Source organism: Camarhynchus parvulus, chromosome 3, assembly GCF_901933205.1.
Source record: "Camarhynchus parvulus chromosome 3, STF_HiC, whole genome shotgun sequence".
Taxonomy (NCBI): domain Eukaryota; kingdom Metazoa; phylum Chordata; class Aves; order Passeriformes; family Thraupidae; genus Camarhynchus; species Camarhynchus parvulus.
In genome coordinates this window covers 39827236-39851674 of record NC_044573.1, presented here as the reverse complement: position 1 = coordinate 39851674, position 24439 = coordinate 39827236, and the positions used below count along the sequence as shown (strand labels likewise).

Below are 24439 nucleotides of genomic sequence, written 5' to 3'. Positions count from 1 at the left end.
GTTGTTCATTTCCTGTAACAGCTTGCTAGTCACACCTGAGGAGATTGCGGATGGGGAAACTTTACCTACAGGCTGCTGTCCTGTCAGATATATGAACACGAGCTGTCAACAGTCTGGTTACTGCTGTCTTGAAAAACAACAGTTAATATTATGTGGGAACCTACAAAACCTAATGTTCCTCAGGCACACTGGGTGATTACATGTAAGACTGCAACATATACATTGCTTCCACAGTCTGTCTGAGTCAGCCCACTACACAGAGGGTTGTATTTTTCTGCAGATTCTCTGTTCAGTCTTTTCATGACTTAGGGGATGATGAGACCCTTCAGTTTTGTACTGTGATAGCTTTTAATTCTCCTTCTCCAAGGGAAAAGACTTCACTCACAAATAGAAAAGCAACTTCAGCACAGCATATGTGATCAAATCACAAGTTAATTGCCTCTACTGCCAGTGTATTTCATAGTAATTAAAGTATAAAATCTGTATTATAAAAAGTACAATGTAACTCAACATCAACTGATGTTGAGAATGCAGAAGCAGTTTACTGGGGTGCTTATGCAGACATCAACCAATTCAGTTTTGTCTTGTAAAACTAGAAACAACGGCTTGGCCCGTGCTTGCCTTAAGTTGGTTTGTGTCACCTCGCCCGGATCAAAAACCTGGCTGCTAGAATTTTTCATCAGAAGAATTATTTTACAGATTATAGAGATTTTTGATCCCATGAGCTCAGGATTAATGGAGAGACAGCACAGCCCACTGGCAGCCCCTCTTCCCTGGCATCCCTGCAGAGGGGCTCCCATGTCGTGCTGGGGAGGCAACAACCCAGCTGAGACTTGTTCCCACCCAAGGGACCTACTTTACAGCTAAAACCTTCCTGCTTGGCCTCTGCCTGATCCACTGCTCCTGCCCCATTCCATCTGCACCATGGGCTCTGCTCATCCACACCCATATCCCAAACTATAAGTGACCTCCCCCTTAAAGAGCAGCCCATACCCGGGGAGGCATGGGATGCCAGGGGCTGGGGCTGCCCCGGGTCCCCATGGCTGCCTGCTCCTGGTGGGGGTGGGACAGGCTCTGCCTGCCACAGGGAGCCCCCACTGTTCCAACCCCCTGGTCCTCACAGCACCTGACACACTAATGCAGACTTCTCGCCTTTTACTTTACATTTTTTACCATATTAAGAGGCAGTTGTAGTGGTTCAAGTAAAAAAGGAATTGGTCCCCTGAGACGAATGTGTAATGATTTTCTTTGGACCGAGGAAGAGAAATTCATTTTTAATTGAATAATATGAGAAAAAAGCCTTAGATGTGCTAATTTGTTGGACTCAAATGTGTTTAGACTGGGTTGTTGGGATGTTTTGACATTGGGTAATTAGGGTAATTGGAGAAAACAGCTGGACTATTTGGACACTAAAGATTTTGATATGGGTAAGGTCACTTTGACACTAAGATCATGGAAGTGATATACATGTAAAGGAACTTGCACAATGAAACAAAGCAATTTTCTATATAACACCAAAGATACCTTTAAAAATACATTAATTAAACAGCTTGGGATTTTTCAAAAATGGATCTTTAAGACATCTCCCAAATCACACCTTTATACTTCTATAGATGGTCATATCTGCCATGCAAAGAAGAGTGTGAGTATGAAACAGAAAAACAAACTGTGATAATAAAATAAGCAGTTTAACTTTTTAAGTGTTTGACTTTGGTAATAGTTACATAAGGACTTTTTTTCCATCTTTCTGCAGGAATACATCTGCAGCTGTCTCTGAACATTTTGATATGTGTGGTCAGAAACAAATTTAGCAAAAGTAACAACTAACAGCTTGACCTGTTTTATTTCAGTCTCTTGTTAATAATAATTCAAAATACAAATGTCAATTTATCCCATACTTCAGATGTACCTACAAGATTGTCCTGCATGGCATGACAATTAACCAGTATTTATTATGCCTACAAGTGTTTCAAGAACAGAGCCTGATTTTATAAGATATTTCAAGGTTGGATAATATTCTACAAAATCTGCAAAATCCCTGTACATTTCAGCTATTCTGTATTAAAGACATGGTTTTTCTGAATCTAGGGCTCGATAAGCTGATTTTTAAATGTGCCACATTTATGGTATACATCAAATCTTTCATCAGAAATAGATATTCACATATTAAAAATGGTAGAGGAACTTCTCAAGAAATTTGCAAAAAAAAAAGACAACAGTCTATTTCTATATTATCTTCAATTATCTATAAATTTCAATTATCTTCAATTAGCTTCAATTTCTATATTATCTTCAATATTAAAGTAGGACGGTGTGATTGCTAATACGAAGCTAAGTCAGAGAACCTGCAAAATTTGCTAATTTTGCAGAATACCTTTCAGATTAGAAAAGATTCACAGAAGCAGAATCAGTTAATGAAACCTTTAAAACTGTATTAATACCTGTTGAGCAGATATCCTGTTACTGATAGAAAACTATAATTACAGCAGCCTGTAGTTTCATCCATGTTACCCTGTGCATGAAATACTGCAGCTGCTTGAAGTTCCTTCCAATTAAAATTGTTCTAGTTAAAAATTGCTAGATTTCCTGCATTTTTATCTTCTGACAGCTCTCTTTGGAAACCACAGTCTTTTGCATTGCTATGCCCCTCTGGAATACCACAAGAGTACTGCTCTACCTCCTTAAAACATTAGCATTTTAAACACAGAATTTCAATAAAATCCATCAATTTTACAGAAATCTTTCAAACAGAAGAGCTGTTGGTTAAGAAGTGTTCTCTCTAAAAATGCAACATTACATAGGCAAATTGCCTTTTAAAAAAACTTACTTTAAAAAGTCCAAATTTCTTGTTCTTTCTCTCTTTATGCTAACATAATTTTTAATCACTTGTATTTTTGATTACATAGTTCTTATCATGAGAGAAAACATCCAGCCATTCATCTAATCAGATTAGCTAGGATAGATTTCACATGCTTTGTTATTGGTAACAGTTTCTTTTAAATTTCAGATAATGAAAAGCCATCTCTCTATAAATGAAGGAAGTCAGCTAAAAGCAAACAAAAAGACCAAAAAAAGAAGTCAGTACATGCATGAACATGACTGGGGCAAGAGGAAAACACTTACCCTAGGCTGCCTGGAGCTAGATGGCTATCCTGTATATGATATTGACACATTCTTCTTCTTTTGTACTTTTCTTTTTTCATCCTTCAAAAATATGTATACATATCTTTGGATAGGTGTGACTCCTCACTCTCTATTTTTCAGCCCATGCTATAGCTGATACAATTTTGAGCCTTTCACAAATGGTCTTTGAGCAGATGAGGAAGCCATCCTTTCCACCGACTCAGTTTCCACTGGCTCCTGAAGAACTACAGAGGTGATGGTAAATAAATAGCAACAAGAGGGCAACTGAAACTGTGCCTTGCATGTGAGGTTGTTCTTCTACTCAGCCATCAATCAGAAACACAGCAGTGACCTGCCAGTCACCTAGGAATAAAGCAGAAATATTTGCCAAAAATGTTTTGAACCTGCTTGTCTCCTGCGGTTCTGAGGGGCATTACACTGTCACCCGTCTGGCCTTTAACAGAACATCAGGATTACCTATCAATCCCTAATACATATTTTCTAAGAGGCAAGGGTTTCCAGACAAATTCCCAAACAACCTACTACATAGAGTGGGACTGACTTCACTAGACAGATCAGCCACTCTCCACAGGATAAGGGAAGTGCCCATAATGAAGCTGAGTGTGGCTGATAAATTATCCCTAGGGTAACAGAGTACTGGATATGCATTTTATTAGGTGATGAGCAGAAGAAGGGTAACATCTGGATTCACAGTCCATCAGGCTGAATCTGCCAAGTGCTCAATTCAAGTTCAGTTTATTTGAACAACACCATAACAGTTAAACGGATTCCCATGGCACAGATCCCAATTCAATATGGAAATTGAAATAGCAATAGCTCAATGGTGTCCACCTTTGACATGAAAAATGCACTGAAGAAAAAGGTCTATCTGAGAGACAGCAGATATTAGTCAACACCTATTTCTTTAAGACAGCAAAACAGCAAGCAGCAGAGATCTCTGGGCTAGAAAAAGCTTAAAATCTTGATCAATGTACTACCACAACAATGCAAGCAACCTGAACACTGGAAGACCAGCCCTTCTTTTCATAGCATCATTCACAGCTTCAGGTTAATGGACACGAGGGAGTCCTGGCCACATTGACTGAAATAACAACACTGACTTGTTCCACACAGCTGCTAAGACAGAGGCTGCCTTTTGAAAACACAAACCCCCTTATTCCATGATTTCATAGGCAATCTGCAGGAGTTTTAACACAATGTGCAATCTCTTCTGGACAACACAGGATGTTGTCAACCAAGGAAGCAGCAGGAAAGCAGCAGGAACCTCACCTGACATACTGCAATCAAGCTCGGGCAGGATTCCAGGCCATGGGGGACAGCAGGACTGATTGAGAGGCATGAGCTTTGAAAAAGAGTGCATTGTGAAACCAATGCACACTGAATGGGCTTGCCCAGATAATACAGTCAGAATGAATAACAGGAATTTTAGCACTCCCAGCTTCATGAGCTTTTCTTAATAATTGTGTTGATGAAGCACACATGTATGCAACCTTAGGTCAAATTTAACAGAGTTGTATGCACAGAAAGTCAATGTCAGTGAGGTAATATGAATCATTTGGAGATTGTCTTACAGGTTGGTTGTAAGAAAATAATTTTACAAACATGTGTGCATGCTATTTATAGCCCATTTTATTTTTAACCCATTTTATTTTGAAACAAGCATAATAAAGCCTCTGTTCTGGCTTTATTATCAAGCAATGCAAGATAGCTCAGGAGCTCAGTCTTCAGGGTGCCTTAAAGCCAGTCTGGCTCAGGCCAATGCCACGGGGCTACCCTCTAGCAAGCATGGTGATTACTAGCTCTTATAGTGATTGCAAACTCACAGGATTTCAGCTCTTGCTTGCTAGGTAGGGGTGCCCCCAGGCTGAGGCAGCAGCAGACAGCAGAGAGAGAGAAGAAGGAGGTGTTCTGGGGTTCTGCAGAGATGGTTTTATTGGGGGGATCCACGAAGGCTCCAGAGACAGCTCTTCTTCAGACAAATGCACTAAAGTATGCTTCTTTTATAGGGTTAGGGGGAATCCAGATTTGACCAATAGTAAAGTTAAAGTAACATAGCCTATAGGATTACAGAGATAAGCTTTGGGGGCGGGGGGCAGGGAGACAGGAACTTATGTTGCTGTCTCAGCATTCCTATTGTTCAATTCTCCATGGGGTTTTACCTATGTCCATGGGGTTTACTACACAAGCATCCTGATTTTGAGGGGGGAAAAAAGAAACATAAAAAAATGCTGAGACTTGAGCTTTTTTCTTCACACATTTTTGGCATGAGCACAGCTCCCCATTCTGGTGACTTTAACTGCTGTCTCTGTCTCTTCCAGATTCTCCTCACTTCTATTTCAGTTGAGCCAGGGCTTCCACCATGTTGAGGTACCTATCAGCCAATCTTTGTCTCCCAGAAGAGTCTGGAGCCTTCATTGAGCATGTTGTTTAAGAATGGCTGCGTCTTGGTGTACCTTCTCCACAAAGACTAAAACTACAATATTCACAGGGAAAAAAATAAATTGTATTCTTACAGTAACAGTTTTCGTGGATATGGGATTTACCAAATTCATAGTAAGAGAGTTCTAGAGCTATATTTGCCCTTAAAAGGGAATGATAAGATTTTAACAAGTTTTATTTCATGACTTAGTGGCTATTTCAGTGGACCTTTAGGTTCTGTAGTCACATGCATTTGTCAACAACACCTAAGAAGGACAAATACGACAGCAGGGTTGATTCAAGAAAGTAAACGCCATCCAGTAGCAATAAAGTGCATGGAGAGGTGATTTTATACTCTACATACCCAGCATATGCCCAGTGGTATCCTTCTGATCAAATTCTATCTGTATGTACAAAATCTGCCAACATGTTTCTGTTATGAACAGCACCACCATGCAGATACACACAGACTGAAAGACTTTATCACACCTCCCAGGCTTCATATCCAAAAATGCACATTGACAGTATCAGTTTCAGGCACTTCAATTATCTCCAAGCTCCTCTGCACACTCCTGCCTTTATGGGGTAGACCCATAGTTTCCCTTGTTCCAGATTCAAGAGGGCAAGCAGATGTCCAATTCTGTCTTGCTCAAACTCCCACTGGACTCAGCAGGATGTTATGAAGAAGGCTGGACACACCCACTATAAATACTGTGGAATATCAGAAATGCTATTATGCAATCCCTCCTCTGGGACCTATGTACAGCTGAACCTGCAGCTCCTGCATCCACAACACACAGGCCACAATCAGAGATCCACTTCAGCTGAGTGCCTGCTTCAGGCATTTCTGCTCTCCAAGTAACAGGGGGATGTACAGAAGCTAACTGACATTCCAGAGAGCCAGGACAGAAGATGCACTTGTGACACCTCTATTTAACAGGAAGGACTGAAGCATGGTGAGGCAGAATCATTTCTGATCTTTTAGAAGAGTGTACTGGCAGGGCAAACCATCTCACTTCCCCTCATCCATGCTACTTTGCCATCTGAACTGCCTTGCAGACACCCGGCACACATCACACAACTTCTGAATCAATACAGGACACGGAACGTGTGTATATTGACATACGCAGCCCTCGGGCTATTTCACAGTCACAACAAATGAAAGGAAATTAGGTAATCAGCTCCAATTATACTTTGACAACAGCTTCTAAATCTCACTCCACTGAACAGTTTTCTAGCAAAAACAGAAGCAGTAAAAAAATAATCACAAAGTTTTAAAAGATGTTGACCTTTATTCAAGCAAGAAGCACCAGGTATGAGAAAGTATATAGTCGAGGCACACATGCACACCTGCTTTGCTGTTGCTGACAGCAGATAGCTGCAGGGCTCTTCCTGAGAGACATCCTGCATACCACAAAAGAGCTGGAGAGTATGAACTGTGACCCCCTTCAGCTTTGATAGACTTGTCACTTTTTTTTTCAAGCTTTCCCATCCATCATGCACAGTCTTTCTAATGTTTGTCTCAATTTTACGAAGATTCCTGGAGGGAATTTCTTTGCATTTCTGACACTGCTTTAATTACTGTCAGCTGGAAATAGTGAGTTTTTACATGTGATTAGTCCTATTTGTAACCTCCTAATTTCATTGGAGACTTCTGGCTGCTTCTTACTTCTATTAAATGAGTGAGACTTCCTGACATGGTTGAAAAATGAGTCTCACTTGGGAGTTTTCTCACCCCCAGGTGTGTTGAGAAGACTCAGGATAGCAGTTTTAGAGAAATAATTTACTTTCATAACAAGGAAAGATACTGTGTGACCTTTTGATTTCTCCTGTCATAATAAGCAATGCAGACAGTAAAAGCTCTATTCTGTCATTATTTAGAATGATAATCATGAGAGCTGCTAAAATAAAATCAACTATCGCCTGAGGCAGTTCCTGAAGTGACCTGATCTGAGATTTGAAGGGAGATGATATTCTTTTTGTTCTTTTCAGTCTTTAGATTACACAAATTCATCAACTAACAAACACAGCTGCCCTGTAGCACTCCCAACACAGTCAAAGCCTAACAACTTAGAAATCTTGTCAAATGAAAACTAACACTAGACTCCTATGCATCATTCCCTTAGACCAAAACACACAAACAAAAAATATCAGATCAAAGCAATCAGATCAAATTACATAAACTTCACGGGAAAAATATCTGACATTCTGGTTATTAACCTCAAGGGAACTTTAAGCTTTTATGGGGGTTTTCCAATCATTGCTGAAAAACAAAAGGAAGAAAAGGTTTGCATGGGAATGTATATGGTGTACCCCTGCATATACATATATGGCTGACATGGGTCATCTTAAGGGAGAAAACAGCAATCTAGGGAATTTATTGCAGCTGATGGATACAACATGCTGAAGCCACAGAAGGCCTATAGGAAGAAGTTCTTGATAATGCCTGACATCTCTCTGAGTTTTCCAAGAGAGCCTTTGGACCAGGTTTCCCAGAGGGTTCTTGGTGCTGCTGCTATAAAAAGAGAGAGTACACTCAGAGGCTGTAACACAGCAGCAAGAACAGCTCTCAGCTCTTTGGTCTGCACTCACAGGACAGAAGCATCTTTCATCCAAACCCATCTCCTCTTCTCCTTTGAAAGGTAGGGAAGGGCAGTGGGTACAGAAGCTCCAAGCTCCATCTGACCTGCACGCAAAAATAGGAAGAGGCATCCAAACATTCATGTTCTTCTTTGTAGGAAAGACCAGGCTGCATTGATTCAGGGCTCTTTTTCTTTAGGGGAGAAAGAGTTTTGCACCATGAAAGGAAACACATACCACAGGCTGAGAACCCCAGCTTTAGGGCAATGATAAGGTTGAAACACTAAGCTCTCACAAGTCAGGAAATACCAAGCAGATGACACTTGGCTCTCTGCACTGTGCAGAACACTTTGGCCAACAGCATGACAAGACCAGAGAATAGACAGTTTTGCTGATCACTTCCTGTAATGTTGAATTACTTGCTCCAATTCTTTACAAAAGACAGAGTAGGATCAAACATACGTATTTGTGTGTGTGTGTGTGTGTGTGTGTGTGTGTGTGTGTGTGTGTGTATACACACATGTAGTTATAAGAAAGTCTATACAAAATAACCAGCTTGGATAATTTGCAGAGGGTGTAAAGAACCAGACTTTGGCCAGAACTGCCTGAGGAACTCTAGTATTTGTATATCCTCCGTTACTTGTGTTCAGTCTCACCTGCAAGAAGGTGTCATTCAAGATTTATTTATTACTGAACTTGAAAGCGAATCAGGAATGAGCCTCTTTTGCCCAGAACATTGTACAAACACAAATAGCTTACAGTCTATACATAGAAAAGGCACGTAAACCCTGAAGATGAACTAAGCAAAGATCAGCTGGATAGGGAAGGAGAATACTGGAGGAAAATCTATAGCAGCCAGAGAGAGCCCAGTCACAACTATGAGTCCCAAAAGATGCCAGTTTCCAGATGCCAGTTTCCTTTGGGCTCACTCCTAGCAGCAGTGTTGCAGCTAGCTCTTTTCTTTGCTTTCACCTCAATACAACATGAATTATGAACCTGTGGTTATCTCACCAGTCCCTCTACCAAACCAGCAGTGCTATGTCTACTGAGCTTTAGTGGGTCTGTCATCAGCCACAAAGATGAAAAAATTAATCTCTATCAGCCATTTAGTCTTGGTGTCAGATCTGGCTTTGTCATGTAGTAGGAAATACCCTGACTCTCATTGCTGTAGACCTCTCCCGATCTTGCAGCTAATGAACATAAACACATACACCTCATAAGAGAAGTACTTGATACTCATTTTGCAGTGGAGAAAATTGCTGAACTAGATACAGACACTTGAGCTTCGCTTTTTGCCATTTTCCCTTCAGAGTGAAATCAATTATCCATGCATGAATATTGCCTTGTAATTTTATTGCAAATTAATGGAAGTCCATTATCATGCGATGACAGAACTTTTGCTCTGGGAGTCATTCAGCACCTGGAAAAGGGAAGCTTAAACAGAAGAGCAATTTACCAAATGAACACTTCTTTCAAAAAAACTTTCCCTTCCTTTCAGAAATGTAATTTATGGAACCTTTCAAGGAGAAAACATGATGGGAAGATAAAAGCTCCTGTTTAAAGTTCAGATTTGCAATTAAATCCACTTAGGCTGAAATCTATCAAAAATTTGGCATGCTTGGAAACTGCCGTCCCAGGAGGAGATGGTCTGAAATACAATCCCATTAAATACAGTGTAAAAATAAGTTGTCCACTTTGTTTGGTCTTGCTCACCAGAATTTATGTAATAAATGTTGCAAAAAGAAACAGCATGCAATGAAATTAATATGCCCTACGCTTTCGGCAGACTGAACCCCTCCTCATGTCTCATGGCCAAGAGCATCTCATATGTTAGGCTATATATTCCCTCTTGTCCTCATCAGCCTGCTCTGAGCTCTCGTGAATGCTAATTCATGTTAATTAATGTCAAGCCACACCATGTCATTAAAGACACTTTCCTTTTGCAGAACTCTTTTCTCCCTTTCGATAGTTTGTGTCAAGACTTTTCTCCACTTGAGATTTTTCCCGTGTGAGTTCCCATCTGATGTGCAACTGAGTGGCAAGTACTGAAAAATTAAGGTCCCCAGCTGCTCCCCTCCTCCTCCCTGGACTAAAGCCACTGGGGAGGGAAACCAGGGCTTCCCCTCCTTTCTTTCAGCCCTTGCCGGAGGAGACGGGGCAGACCGCGCTGCTCTTGCTCTCCCTCCCGTGGTGGGTCCCTGCAGCGCCATGCAAGAGGAGAGGTGACCTCCCTGCCCCTGAGGACGCTGCACAAGCGGCGCCACCGCTCTGTATTTGCAACGGAATGGACAGGGGGAGAAATGGAGAAATATCTGTATGGACCCTCCCACCTCTGCTTTTTATTTTGCGTCACTTAAATCTTTGATGGCTCTCTTCCAAAAATAAGCCATCCAACACACCAGAGATAATTCACTGAACAAATAAACCTATGGCTAACACAAAGCCTGATTTGGTTTCTATATTGACAATCTTTTTCATTTCTGCACCCTCTTGTGGGGACAAAGGTATCTTTACAATATGTGCCACCCTCGAGAACATAGTAGCATACTTATTTCAGGACCAGGTTTCACTCGCTTTATTTAATTTCTTTGATAGAAAATTTTACTTTAATAAGTGACATTTGCTACAGTGATTTTTCATTCTAGAAGATCCATCAGCCCACGTGACAACTGCTCCCTTGACTTGAGCAGTGTTATACAGCGCTATAGGTAAAAAAAGGTGATGCACAGTGACCATACCATTAACAAACATAACTTTACAGAGCCAGGGTCAGTTTCACTAACATCCCTTTGTCTGCACTAAGTGGCATCCAGTTGGAGGCTACAGTGAATGAGAGCTGATTAAAACACTGTGATTAAATGCAATAAATAATTCTTCACCTGTATAGACAAGGACAACTAAGACAACAGAATCAGAGACCATTGGTAAGCTGTGTTCAACGTGTCCTCCTGCTTCTAATAGATAATTTTTTAATTTTAAGACCATTAGGTTCACCTCACAGTCCCAAAGAGGAGCACAGTGTGTTCGGATGACATAGAAAATCAGGATAAAGACAAGTGCACTGAAACCAGCATGGCACGCATGTATCAGCCTCACTGTGAAGAGATTCTCACATTTTAGTATCCCCATCTTTCTGACATGCTGTCAATGCCATACTTCTACCTTGTATTCTCAGAACAGCAGCTCCACAGCCTAGATTCTACCATTTGCAGGAAGATGCCACTGAGAAGAGCAGCATGTAGCAAAAAAAAATGTTTGGGAAGCAATTCTCTAGATGACATGATTTAGGTCCCCAGCTCACACACTTTGTATTCTGTGATACTTCCAGACACTGGTCTGATTTAACAGCATTTCTGCACAAGTAGACATGTTGCAGTTAAAATATGGTTAAAATCATTTGCATGTCTACTAAAATGTCACCCACTCCTCTCCCCATCCTTCAAAGTAGTAATGATGGCAGATTTTACTCAGACTAAATTCAACCATTCCTCCACTTTAGTCCAGATTAGAGCAAGAAAAAATAATGGAACTGAGGCATTGCCTTCCCACCCTGACATCCAGGGGTCACCTGCAATCTGCAGGTTTTCTCTGTACTGCAGTTTGCTACGTGGATCATAGTGAATCCATCCTGAATACCAATAAAATTATAAAATTATTCTTTATCTGCTGCTACTTGCATTTCAAAAAACATACTGATCTCTCCTGAGCTTTTACACCATTCACTCACTGATAATACCTTGTTTTAATTCTGAAAAAAGGTCAGAATATGAGTAATTGCATGATAAAGGTAGGCCAAGTAAAAAGACTGTGAGCACTTCATGGCAGCAATTTTATTCAAAAAATCTGCAAAATACAGCATGGAGCCATGACTTAACGAGCATTCCAAAGTAAAGGAATCTTTCTTTATTTGCGTGTAAGTACTCCTTAGGTGCTCTAGGAAAGATTCAAAGATTTATAGCACATGTATGACAGCTAATTTGTACACAGTTCAAAAGTGAACACCTAAAAGATAAGAAAGTATATTAACTACATCCTCAAAACAAATTTAAAGCAACACAAAAGAAAAAAAATCATCTTTACTCAGTGACTCAGAAGATGACACAACAAGCAGCCTAAAGTAAATGAAGGGAAAAAAGCTAGGTTTTGGATAGGTATGATGTAAACATTCTCGAGCAAGTTTTCTAGCAACCCACTGAGCAAGCCAGGGAGAGAGCTGGAAAGGATTGCCTTCAGGAAATGTTTTCTCTTTCTGTCCCGACCAGAATTCTAGGTTGCATTCTCTATTAGCCTGAAATTTCAACAGCTGATGAAACACTTAATGGTCATTTTTAAAAGGTAACAAATTTGAGAGGGGAAAAAAATTCACTGAAGGGCAGTTATTAACTCATCAAAGTGATTTCTTTTGCAAAGACTTGCTGAAACTTCCATTTGGGAGACTGACTTCACGAGTTCTGTGGTAAGATGTGACACTGCACTAGCTTTGCTGCTTGAGGACCCACTGATAATTTGGTAAAGGCATATTAAGCAACCCTCTGATACTAAGTACTATCACACCAACCTAAAAACTAGTCCATATTCTTCTAGGTAGCTTTCACTTCCCCATAACTGAAGTTTGTATCGTTGTATCCCATGCACACCACTGCACTACAGCAATGGCTGTAATACACACCAATTCTCTGTACACAGGGCAGCTAGGCCAAGACTGAAAAACTGCAGGAATAAAATGCAGGTATTTATGCTATACCTTCTCTTCTCTGGTTAGTTTATTTGCTTATGGGCAACATTGTGTTACATCTCACTATCACTCCTCTTCTTTTGGCATAAATTATTACGTGTGAGATGAGCATATTGCAAATTTTTTCTGAAGTATTTTCTCTTTCCAGGTTTGCCTCCAATGTTGCACTGTTGCACTACCACTGTAGATAATGTTAAGGCAGTGATTAGCAATTAATAATCAGAAGTGGATAAAGAAATGTCAAGAGAAGCATATCCTGTGAAAATACACAGGGACATTGGGACCAAATGACTGGCATCAACAGAATTTTGCTGTAGAAGACAGTAGAGGGGCAGAGGATGCAGTATTCATGAAGTCAAAAATTACCATGACTATATTAATTTGGAAGAAAGGACTACAAATTTTAATTGTGAAATGGCCTTCATCATGAATCTACAATGTCAACTCCTTAAAAATCTACCTCAGAGCACAATACTGAATCAAACAGAAATTAGGATGCATTTAGGTTTTGATTCTTAAGAAAACACAAAATTTTTTGAAATCCCTGAGTCCTTTGCAAGATGTAACCTCCTTTCGCTCTGCAGATTGCCCAAGAATGTTTGAATTTGTTCAGATAAAAAATGTCACTCCTGAACCAAACTCGGACCTTCATTGCTGTTCAAAAATAGGTCTTTGATTCCAACTCTTTCTTACTCAGTTTTTAATTTTCAGGCGCCTCTGCACTTCCTGGTCTCAGGCCTGACAGGAAATGAAGCACCAAAATACCATGAAAATGGCTGCGCCTGTGGTGAGGCTGGTCTGGCTGAAGAAATGGAAATATGAGCAAAGTCCCGAGCAAGCCAGATCTTGAAAAGATCTGTAGCCTGGTTTCCAGACCAACAGGGTTCAGATAGGTTTTGGATAGCAGCTAAACCTTTGGAGGCTTTTCAGAATGAACTAAACCTTGAAGTTTGCCCACTGTCAAGAAATACAGCTGTTCCTCAAGGTATTCAGTAGGCAACAGGGGGCCAATGATAGCACCAAAAGTGGAGACAATATGCATTATCTACTCCTTTTTGTTTGCTCAGTCCTGCTCTTCCCACTCACATTCATTTCTATTCTTCAATTCTAGTTTTAAAAATCTTACGGGCATGCAGTCAACTGCCCATCTTCATTAATGTCTTACACATTATAAGGTGCAGTTTATGTTGGCTGCGTGCACAAAAATTACTTCTGACCCCTGATGAAAAGTTTGCTGACACTTTCAATATCAACTCCCACAGTTTTTGGTGTTGTTTCTTTAATAAGAAGTGTCTTGAGAGCTTATTGCAAGAAAGCATTGTTGAAAGTGTTTTATTTTCAGAGCTGATGTACCCCTGGTTGTACCAATGCCCATTTGCAGTAACAATGTTGTTAGGATCTGGAGCCACTTACAATTTTATTTACAGTCTTGGTTTTTCAGTCACAATTAGAGTAACTTTTCCAAATGTTTTGGTTTGCAGGCGCCATCCAAATGGGTCCTAAAATTGGAAAGCTTTGATTGTGTTTAGCTTCCCTTTACTGAACTACCTTAGCTGTCCATCTTATATTGGTCAGTGTTGTGGACGCTATCCAGCGCACTAAATGCTATTGAATACTCACAATGCATGTGCCAAGGGAGAAAAAGAAAACAATTGTTCCCCAAAATATTCAGCTGCTGATGAAAGAAACTATTACCAGGCAGAGGTGTGCATTTCAAGAAGTAATTTCAAGCAAACTTTCCTCCTTTGTAAGATCTATCAATTGTATTGAGAAAAGCACATGGTGCAGCAAGGCTTTGAAAGTATAAATAGTTTGTGGTATGTTGCAAGTCATCAAGATTTTAAAATAAGAAACACTTGTATCCTATTGTTTGTAGAAGTACATCCACACACACAACACTGCAACTGAGATAAAAGCAAAGTTGATGGTTTCAAAAATGCAGTATAAACAATGACAAAGTAAGTTGGTAAGTGCATGGATCATAAACTTACTTATTTGAGGAACAAAATGAGCTTTCTTCAAAGCACTGTGTTTCAAAACAAAAGTACCTATATCCTCAAGATATGCCTAATTTCCCTAAAACAAGAGGTCAGCAAGGCTCAGATCTCAGTTTCATACATCCAGAAAGAACTATCTCACAGAGCAGAATAAAAATGCAGCATTGCAAAAATATTCCAACAGTGTGTTACAAAAATTGAAGAGTGCTACCTAGTTTTCTATTAACAAGGTAAAAGGACAAGGCTATTTAAGATATTTTGTGAAATGTAAGAATGTTCTACATTAGTATTTGACACAAGGGGGGAAAAAAACAGGAGCAGCCAAACTGGCTACAGTCCCTCCAGATCTCATGGGTTCTTATGAGACAGTTCTCAGCCTACCTTTCCATAATGGAAGCCATTGTTCTGTTGCCAATATTTGTTCATTTGAAATAACAATAAATACAATACTAAAGAACATTATCCTCCTGCATGCATCCCTGAGGCTCAGTTAGCAATTAATAATTGGAATATTACATTTCACCTCACTTTATCTATTGTTGCAATATTGTCCTACTCAGGAGACCAGAGTCCAGGAGAAACCTTAGCAAAGAGTAATCCTGGTGACAAGAAGCCAAGACTGGTACAAACTCAAAGTAACTTTGGACTATCTCTAACCCAGTGAGGACATAGAAACTCTGAAACTCTTAGACCCTGGTGTACATCATGGCTTCCCAATAAAGATTCAGGTATGCATCAGCCCATCTCTCATCAACCCTTCTCTATCCTGGCACAGAGGCAGGCAGTCAAGTAAGTTCTGTCTGGGTCTGTAATTTGGGCAGAGAGGGACAGATTACAACACTCACACTCACTTTCGATGTAGCCATGAAGTCCAGGGGACAGACTGGAGCATTTCTGACTATTCTGCCTGCCAGAAATCACCGTAACAGCTGTTATGTAGTAGGAAGCCTATGTGCATCACTCCTTGCAAACCTGAAGTCACATAAGACTGTTAGACAATCAGAAATCTCTTGGAGATGTTATCTATGTGAAAACTCTGTGATTGATTGCTATTGGACTATTGCAAAGCTTCCAACATATGAAAATCACATATTCACCTGGACTACAGATATAGGTGGTTCTTGTGGGTATTGCTGCCCAAGTGAAACACAAAAATATTATTCCTAATTAAATGGGGAAACAGGTCTGTAAACTACTGAAAGTCTTTTCTGAAAGTAGTACTTGATCTGTTCCTCGAGCTAGTGAGGACATAAAGTTAAAACAGGCCAGAGATCTATTTATATGGATGAAAATCTTAAAGACAGATGTTGATATCCTCCCTCCCTGCCATGCCATCACCCAGTTTGTTGCTTAAAGCTCAGGCAAGGACAAAACCTCCAATCCATGTGTTACCTTTCAGAAAATGGTAGAGTGGCTTTTGCTAGAGGGAACTATAATTTTATTGTCTTTCATCTTACATCAGATTTACGACTGCAGTAGACTATTCCCCTGATATTGTCACCACCTGGCAAGATGAGTTTACCTCTGACAGTATTGTGATCAGGGATGTGCATTCCCTCTCCATGATCATCCCATCGTTCTGATAAAACTCAGATCTGCAGTGAAACATGCGCTGTTCCCATGACCTCTGGTTGTTTATGAAAATTTCAGCCTTCATCTGTTATTCTTCAAGCCACAAATAAAAATAAAATCTGCATCTGATGTGTAGAAAAGAATGGCTATTCTCAGTCACCACACAGTGGCACAGCAGGTGAAAAAAAAACCATAGATTTTCTTGGTTTTTCTACACAGCTTGGGTTTGTTGTTCCTTGTAATTATGCAGATACTATCCATGGATATTTGAGAAAGGTACATGTGGAAAGGGGTTATATAGTCTGTGAGCTACAAGCAAAATGACTACAGGAGTTAAGAATGATTAAGCGGCATGGTATTTGTTGCCGTAATAGCAATGGGTTTGTATTTTTGTTTAAAGAGTAAGTACAGAAATAGTAGAAATAAACCTGCTTCACTCAAAGTTCAGCCTTGTGGGAAGATGTAGAAAGTATATGTGCATCAGTGTGTGTGTGTGTTATTTCATTCCTATGGATGTCTACCTGTCCCTTACTTGTTTTAGGGAAGGATTTCCAATGTAGTCTAGTATTTTTATGGGCGAGCCCTTTCCGTAAGAAGAGCACAGGCAGCAGAAAAACTAACATGAGCTCACTACCTACAGTGCATTACTAACAAGGCTAGCTACACCTACCAAAATGCTCAAGTTCATTTCAGTCTGAAAGCTTGATGTCTTCAAAACCATTACCTTTTTGGTGGCAGAAGCAGAGGGTGGGCATTCCACCAGAACTGACTTTTCTGTTCATGGTTCATAAAGATGCAGACTACTCTAAGGTACAGAAACAAGTAAAGCACACTTTGAATTGGTGAAGGAAGGAACAGAGGGACTTGTAACATCACTCAGATAACAGCGAAGTCATTTAAATGAGTCTATGGCATTTAATTTTTTAAGAGTTTGCCAAAGTGCCCTTGGCCAGATTTTTCTTCCCTTTTGTGATGCAGACAGCCCCTTACTGAATGAAAAGTATATTCTGCAGTGATTTATATCCATATTTTAAATGGCTTTAACATCATTTGGGTTATGTATCATCTGAAGATATTGTAACTGTCACAATCACTCTTCCTTTACATTTGGACAAACTAAGGTTTGGTAGCATTTCCAGTTTACTTCCACAATAATGAAAAAAAATATTCAGAACTCTTTTTATGTACAGAAAAAAGGAATGTTACATGTCCTATCTTGCAGATTATGTTTATACATTTGTTAAAGTGAACTTGAAAGTAAATTGCAATGTTAATCTGTTTATCAGAATAGTATATATCACCTGACAGTGTAAGGGGGCTTCAAATGAGGGTCTTAAAAAGTAAAATATGAGAATCACTTGACTTTATTTGTCCCACATTTTATGTGCCACAGACAATAAAATTCGTAGCAAACTCAGTCCTTTAAGGTTTTCAATTAGCAGCTTCTAATCTACAAATCATTTAAGAGGAAAGAAAACCAAAATACAAAAAACCCAAATTTAGTCAACAAGGCAAAACTTTTTCTGAAGAATTTCAGGTATGAACAGCTCAGCCATCCCCCACAGCCATTTCACCTTGAGCTGTCCCTATAGTACCATTCTCAATAAGGGGGGAAAGAATGAAAAAAAAAAAAAAAAAAAAAAAAAAAACTCAACTCTAGGGAATTTACAGAAATTTTCTGAAAGACTTAAACAAAATAGTGTCTATTTCACTTTGCAGCTGCCTGTAACTTTACCATAATAAACTCTAAGCGCATAGCCCTCACCAAAACACTTAAAAACAGCTTGAAAGAGGTATTTGCTGCCCGTTATGTTTACTCAAGCACTTGTTTAAAAACACATTTAAAGAAAATGTTTTTATTTCTACAGATTGCATTAATTATAGCTTTGCAAACACTGCAAGCTCTACAAGAAGACTGAACTGAGCTATTAGCTGCAAACCTCAGGTCTTGGCTAGAATAGTGGTTATGGCTTATTTAGTAAGCCTAATGAATTGGCTCACCCATCTCTACGCGGAGTTCCATGTATAGAACCATGGAGCCTGGAAGAGCCAGAAAGGCTTGTTTCATGTTGCTTTATAATTAAAATGAAGTAAAATCGGTCAGCCCGAGTCGGTCCAAAAGCGGACCTCACTGCAGCATTATTCCTCTTCGGGCAAATAAAAGCATTAACACGGACATTAACGCCGGACCGAAGCTCCGCAGGGACCCGCAGTAAACCTGCGCTTCGCAGCCGCGGGCAGCGCTCTCCCCGGAGGCGTTCGGCAGGGCGGCGGTGTCGGCTGCTCCCCGGGCGAGCCGCGGCGGAGCTCCCGCCTGGCCGGGGCTCCCGCCTGGCCGGGGCTCGCTCCCGCCTGGCCGGGGCTCCCGCCTGGCCGGGGCTCCCGCCTGGCCGGGGCTCCCGCCTGGCCGGGGCTCCGCTCCCGCTTGGCCGGGGCTCGCTCCCGCTTGGCCGGGGCAGGGCGCAGCGCTCGGCCCGGCAGCCGCGGGCGCCTCTCGCCTCATCGCCCGCTCAGGTGCTCCCGGGACCGGCCCGGAGGGCGCCCGGCGTTGGCGGCGGGGTGGCCTTACCGTGAGGGCGGAGAGCTTCTGTGCCGGCACGGCGGGGAGCAGCTCCGGCAGCAGCAGCAGCAGCGGCACCCACATCCTGAGGCGGCGGCGGCGGCGGGCACGCAGCGGCTGCGGGTGGCGGAGGACGGGAACTCTCCTTGGGATGTCTCTCCACCCCGACGCCTGCTTTGGCTCCTTTTCAATCGCTTCGGCTGGGAGGTCCCAGCTCAGGTCCTCAGTTTTCTTTTTCCCCACCCCAGTCCTTAAAATTTAGGGATGCTTGTAAAGCTGAGAGGCGGCACTTTCTCCCTTTCTCTGTGTCCCTCCCTCGCTCCTCGGGAGTCAGCCCCGGCTAGGAGATGCTCCCCCAGCCTCTCCTCTCCCGGAGCCCTCCCACTGCCGGGGGAATCTGCCGGACGCCGCCGCCTCCCCCGGGGCGCCGCGCCTGCCTCCGCCTCGGGCGAGCTGCTGTCTAGCCCTGGGGGTCCCTTTCTCTCCCTTTCCAGCCCCGAGCCCTCTGTAGCAGGGAAAGCGGGAGGAAACGACTGTGACGGGAAGGGAGGACCCACCACCAGCACCGGGAGCACGCGGGAAGGCACTGCCGCGGCTGCGGAGGCTGGCGGTGTGCGACCTCTCCGAGCCGCTCTGCCCCTTTTCCTCTTATCCTTCCCCCTCCCCAGCCCGGCCTCCGCTTTCTCCTCCCAGACCCACAGATCCTCGCCGATTAACCCTCCCCGGTGCTCCCGGGGGTCGCCGCTCGCTTCCCCCGCAGGGTTTATTCTTCCCCCACGCCCCCGCCAAACGCAGAATCAACACGTACAGATACCGGCAGCCCCTGGCGGGCGGGGGAGGTGGTCCTGACCCCCGCCCGGTGAGCCCCGACCTCCTACGGGAGCGCCCCTGCCCTGGCCCCGCCGCGCCTCCCGCCGGGCACCGCACGGGGCGGGAGCCAGGACCGTGGCGTCCAGGTTTCCGAGCTGGGACAAAAGCCAAGGTGGCAGCTCGCGTGAGGCAGCTAGGCGTCGCTGGGGGCTGCCCAGCGCTCCAGCACGGCGGGGAGCGGGCACTGCTGGCCCCGGGCGGGATAGCGCGGCGAGGTGCGGAGGCTGCGGGGCCGCCGCTACGCGCGCAGTTAATGCCAGGTGAAACCTTCCACCCCAGAGCTGCGCTTTTCATTCTCATCTCTTAGGAGCCAGATAGAGTTCTGTTTATATTTCCGTACTGTGAAGGATCTCCTCGTCCCTGCTGCCTGAAAGAAACCTTTTCACTACAGTTTTGTCACTGGAGTTCCCTGCTCCTCCCGGGGACCCAACAGGTCACTGCCAGCTTGCAGAGATCTCCACAGGTAAGTGGTACCACAAGAGACGCTGAAGCTGTCAGGGCTTGCTTTATTGGGACGGAACACAAAAGGGCTTTAGGAAGGCTGCGAAGTGGCACACTCCCAGCACATAAATGACAATTTCTTCAAGCACGAAATCTGACATCCTTGCAGGCTTTGTCACACGTGGCTCAGTGAGGGGCTCAGAGTAGAGCCTGCTCTCTAAAGCAGTAGCTGCATGCATGGTGACCCAAGGTGGAGAGAAGTCGGTATTAATTACAGAGAGATTTGGGTGCCTTACTTGAGACACCTACTGCTGACTTTTCCAGATCCTACAATGTTCAGTGGATGTAGCCTGCAAGGTATTTGCAGCATTGCCAGGTCTCAATGAGCACCCACAGTCACAAAAATTTAACAAGCACCCTTTTCAAAAGGGTTTGTTTTATATGATGCAATTTTTAACAAAGTATTTGCACACATCTCTGTGCAAATGGCCTGTATTATCTCCTGTGCTTTTTAAATGGGGAAAAACCCCAAAGATACCATATTCTATCACTCAGGTTGGAGCATGTCTGAGGCCCTTCACTGCACCAGAGCTCTATTGCTCTCAAACTAGCAGCATCTCTCATAGCGATAGCAAGATGCCAGTTGCTGCATTAGGCACTGCAGTACAATTTTCCAGACTGGGCTTCACAGCCCTTTCCTCTCAGCTGGGTGAAACTTGGCAATGTTGATGTGCCTGTCAGAGACAAAAGGATTTTTTTTCTTATGACCATGACTAGCCTCTTTCATACCACAAAATTATTCACCACATGTACAAAGTCCTGTTTGCCCCATCTTTCTAGTCCTCTTCCATGTTCTCCAGTCCACCCCAGTTTAGATCCGTGTCCCCTTCATCACAAGCCCATGGTTGCTCTCCCTTCTCTTTCACCTGCTCTTTGTATATTGCAAACCTCACAGCTCCTTCACCTTCAGTTCAGTGCTGTGTGCACTGCTGGAATGTAACTGGGCAAAGGCAATTCATAGCCAACAGTGCCTTTGCTCTTGGCTTCTCTGTCATGACATGCTGAATGACACAGCACACAGTTTGGATTTGACATTGCAGAAAAAAATACATTCTCAGAATTGATGAGAAATACATCTAATAAAAACAAACTGCAGGTTTTTGAGGGTTTATAACTTAGATAAATGTGAGTGGATTTACACAAATTTGACAATAGCCAAAAGGCCACAATTCTGCAAGAAGGCCAAATTCTGCAAAAAGGCATGTTTGGAGTCTAGAAACTGTTGACATTATCATTTTAAAATAAAGATGATTTGCCAAAATATATTAAACTGACCTTTTAGGGAGGGGGCAGAATATAGAGGTCAAGTCAAAACTGTGGAGGCACAGACCAGTGTGTGTGGCCAGTTGTCCTTGGAAAAGCCTTCACCACAGCCAGCAATCTTGGCCCAAATGGCAAGGTGAAATGGGCCCAGTGCCAGAGCCACCCATCGCCACTGGCAGAGAACAATCTAGAACAGGATGGAGGTGAAGCTTCCTGAGCATGCGGGGCAGCCGTTCTTGTTCCTTCCCACATCGTTCCTGCCTTCTATATAAACAGAGGGCTTTTCTCTTCAGGGCACCTTGCACAGACACTAATGCCTTTTAAGACATGAGGAGGCAGAAAACAAACAGGCATAAGCTAGCCATTCCTTAGCCCTTCTGCCCTTCACTCCTGTCCCCTCCTTGTAATGGGCACACAACAAAGAAAAGCATATTTGCTCCTTTCTGCCCTCCATGACTGTCCAAGGAAAGTCAAAACAAATATTCTGTGCTAGATGACAAAACAACTCATGACTACAAACAACAGCCTCATCTGCAGGGGTGAAATACTGGAAATGTAAGCAAGAGCAGGGATAGGACCCTGAAATTGGGTGAGAGCAGGAATATCTACCCAGCAGACCTTGCAGAGGGTGCAGATCTGCAGTAGATTCCTGCAGCCAGTTTTTGAGTGATCCTGAGGACAAATGCAGAGAGGCAGACATTTCTGGTGAGAAAGTGGGATTTTCAGCATGCAGAGGTCTGGGCAAAAATTGCTACATGTAACCTAGCAAAAGTTTGCTTTGCAATAGGTAGCAATGGCTTTTAATCTGCTGAGTGGCATCTTTCCTTACCAAGTTTTCTTCAGAAAAAGTAAAAAATTGACAAATAATGCAAAAAGCTCATTTAAATCTTAAAGAAAAAAAAAACACATTTGGAGGGAAATGCCCATTTTTCTTCATGTTTTAGATTTTCATTAACTGTCTTTGCCCAGCTGGTGAGTACAGGTACATTCTCATAGACACTGTGGTAACAGTAAAACAGCAGGTTAACATGGCAATGGACATGACTACCTCTCAGCTTTTAATCAGTTCTTTCTTTTACAATTTATTGAGTACTTCAGAAGCTGTGATTTCATGTACTTCCCATTGCCTACCAAAAGACAGTGGTTGCACCTTCTGCCACCAGTTTGTTTGTTTTTACTTATGCTGACTACTAAACTAATTAACAACCATACATTTTGGAGAATGTGTTATAAGTGCCAAGGTTTCTTCAAAACCGTTAAAAATCCTGTAATGTCAAGAACTCATTTGGGCATATGTTACTTTACCACTTTAGAGAAAAGACAATATTATTTTTTTGTTTTAAACTGAGTCAAAAAGCAGCAAGTTTCATGGGTTTTGGCAGGCTAGTCTTTGTTGCTAGCATTTCTACTTAAGCTGAGTTAGTGGTGAGCTGCTGGCTCACCGTGTCTCTGGGGCACGCTGAGGTACAGTGTAAAGAGTGTGGCAAAGAGGCAAATTTATAGCAAGAATTAAGTGGAGAGACATCGTGAACAATTGAATAAGGAGCTGTTGGCTTAGACAAACAAACTATCAAGGCTTTTTCAGTATAGGGCTGATGTTAGACCAAAAGTTCATTTCTCAGACCTGAAGAAAACCTTTCTCATTGTGGTTTTAAACCTCTGACAGGCTTCATAAACGTTAATACATAAGGTGTTTAAAATTTTGTGTGTCAGCAGAGATTTGTGCGGGTTCTGTGGCTTGTATTTATTTCTATGCAGTGACTATGGCATAAGAAAAAAGATTCTTGCTTATAAAATGTAAACACAGGCCCACTTGAGAGACAGTGATAGGAATTACACTAAGTATTTAGTAAATGATTGGTTTCCACTGGGAGAGCAAAGCATTTTGCATTGGAAGAGATGCAGAAAAAAAAGCGGGGGGGGGAAGAAAATCCAGTAGTTTCATAACTATTTTTCTAAGAAAGAATGTGAAACAGTATCTGTAACTGGCACCTTATAACCCTTAGGTCATTTGGCCTTTCCTGAGCTCATAAGAGTTGATCACAAGTTCTTCAGGGAAACAAAATGTACGTGTATTTGTGCAAGTACACACCAACTTTTAAAAAACTATGCCTTTTACAGTGGGGGCACATCAACTGTAATAATATCCTTGTCAGAAAAGATTCCTTGGGCCCCCAGCAAGTGTTTCTGCTGACAAGCAGATATAACTTTGCCCTTCAGCCAAAAGGCTGCTGCTTGAGATGTCCGGAGATAGAGGACACCCTTCTTTGAGCTCTTGTATTGCCTGAATGACACCCAGCTCTCCCACATCCCATCCTAACCACCACCTGATCAAACTGTTCTGGAACAGTTCTGACAGATGAGCTCAGAAGGACAGAAGGATCTTTTGGTAGTCAGCAGGGCCAGGGTTGGGAGACTTTTTGCTAAGAGAGGGGTTAAGATTTGATACAGCTGATTTGAGCAGAGCAGGGATGTGCACCTTTGTCTCCTGTGTGCCAGATGAGCATCCCCAGCAGACAGCTAATGTGTAGTCTCTGCTTGGTTTCTCAGGAGAAGTTTTTGCTGGTATTCTGTCTCAGAAAAAAAAGGAAAAAAAAAGCATTGCAGCTCTGCTGGCAAAATCCAGTTGGGTTGCCAGGATGTGTTATTTCATCCTTGGAACCAGTGCAGTGTCAGGAGTTGCACCACCCCTCTGGGGTTTATTGATATAAAAATTCCAGCACAGTTATACTTGCAAGCTCCTTCTAGTGTACACTGTGCCTGTGAAATAGAGTATTTGAGAACTTTTGGCATTAACAG

The 24439-nt window shown here is 42.4% G+C and overlaps 1 protein-coding gene across 2 annotated transcripts in view; it reads right to left on the bottom strand.

Moving 5' to 3' along the window:
- Nucleotides 1–19924, bottom strand: part of SMOC2 (SPARC related modular calcium binding 2) — a 138617-nt gene extending 118693 nt beyond the window's left edge. The window contains exon 1 of one of the 2 annotated variants that reach the window (XM_030945597.1): nt 19016–19924. In XM_030945597.1, coding sequence (XP_030801457.1) covers nt 19016–19090 — 75 coding nt within the window. In that variant the 5' untranslated portion in view covers nt 19091–19924. The remainder of the gene's footprint in view (nt 1–19015) is intronic. The other variant, XM_030945596.1, reaches the window with a different exon arrangement.
- Nucleotides 19925–24439: the final 4515 nt, after the last annotated feature.